We start from the raw sequence: 6,581 nt of genomic DNA on the forward strand, positions 1-6,581 counted from the left end.
TCCTTCAATCGCCTGCACAACTCTGTTGGTTTTTCATGGCTGGGACAAATTAACTACTTAAAGTGCATGTGTTCATGCAAAGCTTTCTGTCCTTCTATGCTCTCCACAAATTGTGGAGATTGTGCTGGTGACATAAATTGTAGACATTTAACCTATGTGCACATCCCGTAATATGATTTCTATTGATAGCCTTAAAGGACATGTAAACCCCACACACAAAAATTTAATCAGCGAACGGCCTCTTTGAAATCTTGAAATACCTGGCACTTTGGTTGTTCAAAGGTTAATAGTATGGCTACAGCATCCCCTTAATCACTTAGATTTCCTTCTCCTCCTGTAACCCACTCGGCCCCCTCCTTCAGGAATTTACTTTGGCTGTTGACTCCTGGGCATGCTCAGTTCTTCCCAGCTCAGATTACTACACACCCACCAGTCTAGCAGCCAGTAAAGATGTGGCATTGATGGTTTCCATAGAAACTCTGCTCTAGCTGTCTGCTCCTATTTTTTTCTCCTAACCTCCTCTCCTGAGCTCAGTTTGACCATAACAGTGCTCAATCCAAGCAGAACTTTTTATCAAAGTAAGTTCTGCCTGTGTGAGCCTACATTCTTGCTAAAATGTACACTAAATAGGGGTTTTTGTTCAGGTATGCTGTTTACAAATTTAAATGTAACTGATGATGTGTCAGAGGGAACATAGCCACCAGGTGAAAGCTGCTATTTGACAGAGGGAATTCTGATGCTGCTGGCAAACAGGGGGGATATATGCAGTACACATGATGCCATTTGTCCAAAATATATACGTTGTAGTTAAGTGTAGGCTTTACGTGTCCTTTAAGCCACTATAGTGAAAACTCAGTGATGCTAAAATGGCCCTTTTTAAAGAACACATGGCTGCACATGGAACTGCAGACGCACAGAAAGCAAGCTTAAGCTATAACGCCCAAAACATTAGGGGCAGTGTGATTATTGGGGATGGAGTGGTGGCTTAAAATGCATCCTGCTGCTCTCTGTGGGAAATAGTTCAGCAGCTCTGTACATGAGAGCCCTTTGATCTTTGTAGGCTTTAGTTACCCTTTTTTGTGCTCAATGCATGAATCATCACAGTACCTATATAGGACTAGAATTTATAGGAATAGATTTTATCTTGATTGACCGTAACACAACTAATATTTAGATGAGCACTCCTGAAACTTTTTTGAATGAATTATAATAAACGCTGCATTTGGGAATACATTAACCGTAGGTCTGTTTATTCCCCTCACACCTATAGCTGAAACTTGATATCAAAATTTGTTTATTTATTAAAGGTTATTTCGGTAATTAGCTTTTTTACTAAAGGAGTGCAAACAATGGGTGGAATCTAACTTTTTTTAACCACAATGCAACATTTCATTACAAAATGCTTAACTGCACCAGACAACACACAAATGGGTGCAAGGATAGGAACAGCACAGATGGAGTACAATTGTGTGGAATTCACTTGCTACCTATAATCAATGGGTATGTATTATGTATGTACAGGTATGTGATCTATTATCCAGAATACTCAGGATCTGGGGTTTTCTGAATAAGGACTCATTTTGTAATTTGGATAATCATATCTGAAGTTTGCTAAAAATCATTTAAGCATTAAATAAACCCAATTTGCCCCCAGTATGGATTCACACAGTTTAGTTACCACCAAGTATAAGGTACTGTTTTACTATTACAAAGAAAGCGGAAATTACGTTTAAATACTAGAAATATTTGCATAAAATTGACTCTGTGGGCGATAAAAGGCGTTTACAGATAAGAGATCCCTTACCTGTATTATTTATATAGTTCTATCCCTAATCACCATATTTTTAGGATATACAGCCCTCTGAAATCCTAGCCTGACATGGCTCGAGCCTGAATGCTTTCAAAGAGAGAAATAATCAGCAACCAGAGCCCCAGTGCTTAATAACTGCAGAATCACTAAGGCCTAGAAGTTAAAGGGGCTGCACTCCCTCCACCAAAAAATTGAAAAGAATATGCTATCCATAGAATATAAGGGATTACACCACAGAAATGTCCAAGTTCTATCAGTTATAAGATCACCAGCTCATTCAAAGCTAATTTATTTGGTAAGTGATAACCACTTGATACATACAAACAATAAATTACATTATACAATGTATTCTATAAAAGGATAACAGAAAATCATATAACAGAAAATCACATGTTTGCGTGCAGCCATGGAATCCCTATTGCACAAAGCACACATCTATTTCTAAAGCCTTACCTTGTGCTCCTATAGCAATACAGCACAGGGCAGTGATATACACTTGGAGATATCCAGTTAAAGACATTTTGAGTTTACATGAAGGTAACTGCAGTTTCTGTGCTCAGTTGCTTCTTAGTCTGTCTGTCCCTGAGCCAAATGAGTTAGCACACTGGCAGACCTTGCTTTTTAATCCCCCAGATTTCGTAACCCCTGATAAGGAATGCAGAGAAACAGAGAGGGCTTTCCTTTTTTTTTTTTTTTGTTCTAATGAGCTTTTTCTCCCCCATTACAAATGGAAATGCAGAATCTCAGAATTGTGGGTAAATTCAAACACCTCCCACTGAGAGTGATACAATCTCTCTTGTTTGGACAACAAAATAAATAGACTATTGCTTAAATTCCCCTTTGCTTTTGATAAACCCCCAGCTCTGGCTGCCTGTGTGTTTGTCTCTGCATTAAATGAACACAATGATAGTTGTGCAAGCTTTTCCAGAGAAAACCTCCGCAAACTGGAACATTTATTAAATCTTGTCTACTTCCCTGATGCATTTGTGTTGCACTGTACTAAATATTCCAGGTATGGAATCTATTGTCTGGAAACACCTAGAGAGCTTGAAATGTATGGCATGTAATTAGTCCTAATTAAGCAAGCAATGCTTTATTTATTTATTTTACAGATTAGTTTTTTCTTCAGAATAATTAGCCAGTGCCTTGTAGTAACTAAACTTCCTGCAATCCTTATATATTTATTTTCCAATAGCTTACAGCATTGAAGCCACAAAATCCCTGGTCTCAGGCGTTCCAGATAATAGATCCCATACCGGTATTGTATAACATATATTGTTATATAATAAAGGAAAAAAATATGTTTCAAATAGTTACAAAACTGTTATAAAATAACATTTCAGTTCAAAACAACTGATGTCTCATTTTATATTTAATCCATCAGGGTGATGTGTTTCTAATAAATATAAAGGCTTTACATGCCTATGATTTTTGCATAGTATTGTGTAACACCTTTCATGGCAGAAATTATTTGCTGCATAAATTCCGCCAAATTACTTTAATGGGTTGTACCAGGTCTAGATATATGCATAAAGTTTATACTTTACCATATAATAAAGCTGTGGCCTTTTTCTATCACAAAACTGGAGTGCTTATTTATTATTTTAGTTATAGTCAGGTCCCCATGGCGTTGCACTGGGCAGGCATGTGGCTAAGACAATTGCACCAATATATATAGAGGGTTAATTGTACCTGAAAAAAAGTTGTGTATAATACCATCTTTATTTTTACAATTATGAGATTGATTTAAACAGCACAAACAATATGCTGTATTCTGTTGTTCATAAGGGAAAAATGACAACAATTAACACAGACAAATTGGCAAAGGCTTATGGTCTAAAGGAAGTAGGGATAAGTATGAAAGTCTTTGGTACATCAGGGGGCCCATTTATCAATGTACGATTGGTTACGAATAGCAATTTTAAAAATTTTTTCTAAATTTTAGAACTGTGCATATTTTACACAACTTTCTTGTACTTTGTGACAATTTGTGTGACAAAATCATATTCATTCAAGCTTCGGTATCGTGACTTTCCTTAGGCCAGGTTGGAGCTGCAGAGTGCCATTGAGCCCTATGGGAGACTTTCCTTGGGCCAGGTTGGAGCTGCAGAGTGCCATTGAGCCCTATGGGAGACTTTCCTTGGGCCAGGTTGGAGCTGCAGAGTGCCATTGAGTCCTATGGGAGACTTTCCTTGGGCCGGGTTGGAGCTGCAGAGTGCCATTGAGTCCTATGGGAGACTTTCCTTGGGCCGGGTTGGAGCTGCAGAGTGCCATTGAGTCCTATGGGAGACTTTCCTTGGGCCAGGTTGGAGCTGCAGAGTGCCATTGAGCCCTATGGGAGACTTTCCTTGGGCCAGGTTGGAGCTGCAGAGTGCCATTGAGCCCTATGGGAGACTTTCCTTGGGCCAGGTTGGAGCTGCAGAGTGCCATTGAGCCCTATGGGAGACTTTCCTTGGGCCGGGTTGGAGCTGCAGAGTGCCATTGAGCCCTATGGGAGACTTTCCTTGGGCCGGCTTGGAGCTGCAGAGTGCCATTGAGCCCTATGGGAGACTTTCCTTGGGCCAGGTTGGAGCTGCAGAGTGCCATTGAGTCCTATGGGAGGCTTCCAAAATCATGCACTGAAGGATCAAAGTCAGAAAGGTTTTCACGCCGTGTGCGATCGTTTGGATCCGAAAATTTCGTAACTTTCAGATCATACCACGATATTTACGCACAAGCACAATGCAACTTTTTGCAACCCCACAATCTACAGCTCTACATGTTTCATGCCTGCATGGCACTTAATCATAGGCACTGTCAGGAACCGTCGCCGCTCCCGCTCCCTACCTGCTCCTGGTGTGCGGCGGTGTCTTCCTTCTCAGCGCGGCGAATCCAAGATGGCGGCGCCCAGGACTCCACGTGGGCGCAAGGACGCCGGCGCGATGACGTCACGCGCTATGGCGCCAAATTCAAACTCAAAAAGACGCCAGTGACCCAGGTTTAATGCCCGAGTATAGCTCAACATACCTATTGTGTTCCTGGGTCTCTAATATTCTTATCTGCTTCCTGTTGCTGTTTATTTGCCTGTTTCTGACCTTGAACCTTGCTGCCTGCCTTTAGTGACCTTTGCCTGAACCTGACCTCTCTATTGGATTATCCTGCATCTGTACTTCGCTCGGACTCGCTGGAAGCGGCCTTCCTCCTTGATCCTGACTTCACCTCTCCCGTGGGTGCCGGAGGCCCCCGCTGACATTATACTCGGGCCATGGATCCCGAGGAAGCGGTACCGGACGTCGGAAGAGCCCTTCGCGGGCTGGCGTCCCGTATGGAGGCGTATGAATCCCAGCAAGTCAGAATTGGGCAAGTACTTGATTCCATTTTGTCCCGTTTGCCCGTTACTCCCACTGTCGCGGAAATTCCTCCTGCTGTGGTGGTTCCTCTGCCAGCGATGCCGCCAGCTCGTGAGCCACGAATACCTCCTCCTCCGCGCTACAGTGGCAATCCGCAGTCCTGCAGGGGATTCGTGACTCAATGCCAGATTCAGTTTGAGTTCCAACCTTCCCAATTCTCCTGTGAACGAGCGAAGGTGGGCTACGTTATGTCTCGTCTGGAGGGCAAACCACTGGAATGGGCAACTTCTCTCTGGGAGAGTCAGTCACCCCTGACATTTGATGTGAAGGAATTTCTACAGATGTTCAGAACCATCTTCGATGCCCCTGGTCGGGTCGCTACTGCCTCTTCACGCCTGCTGCAAATCCGCCAGGGCAGTCTCGGTGCCAGTGAGTATGCCATAGACTTTAGAACCCTCATGGCGGAAACTTCCTGGAATGAGGAGGCTTATAAGGCAGTCTTCTATCAAGGCCTATCGTCCCGTCTGAAGGATGACCTGGTATCCAGAGATCTACCTGACTCCCTTGAAGATTTGATTGCTCTCGCTATTAAGGTAGACACTCGCCTTAAGGAACATCAGGCTGACAAAGAGCGGAGTAAAAAGTCTCATCCAGTCCTGGCTCCGCGCTTCCAGAACCCTATGATACCACCGTCTTCCCCGCAGTTTACCTCTTCCCCTTCGGAGGAACCCATGCAACTTGGGAAGGCTCGACTATCTGCACAAGAGAAGCTTCGGAGACGCCTTTCCGGCCTATGTCTATACTGCGGCGGACAATCCCACTTAGCGGTTTCCTGCCCTGTCAAGCTGGGGAATTCTCCTGCTTCAAGTAAGACTATTGTTTCTTTTGCTGGTAGTATTGTTCCTAAGTCAGCGGAACAATCTCACCAATTTCATGTTCCTGTGCAGATCCGGTTGCCCTCCCAGGCAATTCCAGTCTCAGCCTTCCTTGATTCCGGAGCTGCAGGAAACTTTATGGACTTGGCATTCGCAAGAAAGGTTGGCATTTCCCTCTTTCCAGTGACTCCTCCTATTCGGGTCCTCGCCATCGATGACAGACCTCTCTCCACGGACACCATCACTTTAACCACCGGTGAACTATCTGTGCAGATTGGAGCACTACATCTGGAAAAGATGTCATTTCTGATCATCCCATGTCCTTCGTCTCCTGTTGTGCTGGGGTTGCCATGGCTACGACTCCATAACCCCTCCATTGACTGGTCATCGGGTCAAATCTCCCGTTGGAGTCAGTACTGCCAAAGACATTGTTTAATTCCTCGGCCACTCCAGCGGGTTACAGTCTCCTCTACGAGTCTTTCAGCTCTGCCCTCCGTCTACAGGGACTTCTCTGATGTTTTTTGTAAAAAGTCAGCAGAGTTTCTTCCCCCGCATCGACGGTATGAC

General features: G+C 43.7%; 1 protein-coding gene across 5 annotated transcripts in view; it reads right to left on the reverse strand.

The window, feature by feature from the left end:
• Window positions 1–2,481, reverse strand: part of cfh (complement factor H) — a 161,336-nt gene extending 158,855 nt beyond the window's left edge. For 2 of the 5 annotated variants that reach the window (XM_031899958.1, XM_031899957.1), the window contains exon 1: window positions 2,264–2,481. In XM_031899958.1, the coding sequence (XP_031755818.1) occupies window positions 2,264–2,330 (67 nt within the window). In that variant the 5' untranslated portion in view covers window positions 2,331–2,481. 5 annotated transcript variants of the gene reach the window in all.
• Window positions 2,482–6,581: the final 4,100 nt, after the last annotated feature.

This window comes from Xenopus tropicalis, chromosome 4 (assembly GCF_000004195.4).
Source record: "Xenopus tropicalis strain Nigerian chromosome 4, UCB_Xtro_10.0, whole genome shotgun sequence".
Lineage (NCBI taxonomy): Eukaryota > Metazoa > Chordata > Amphibia > Anura > Pipidae > Xenopus > Xenopus tropicalis.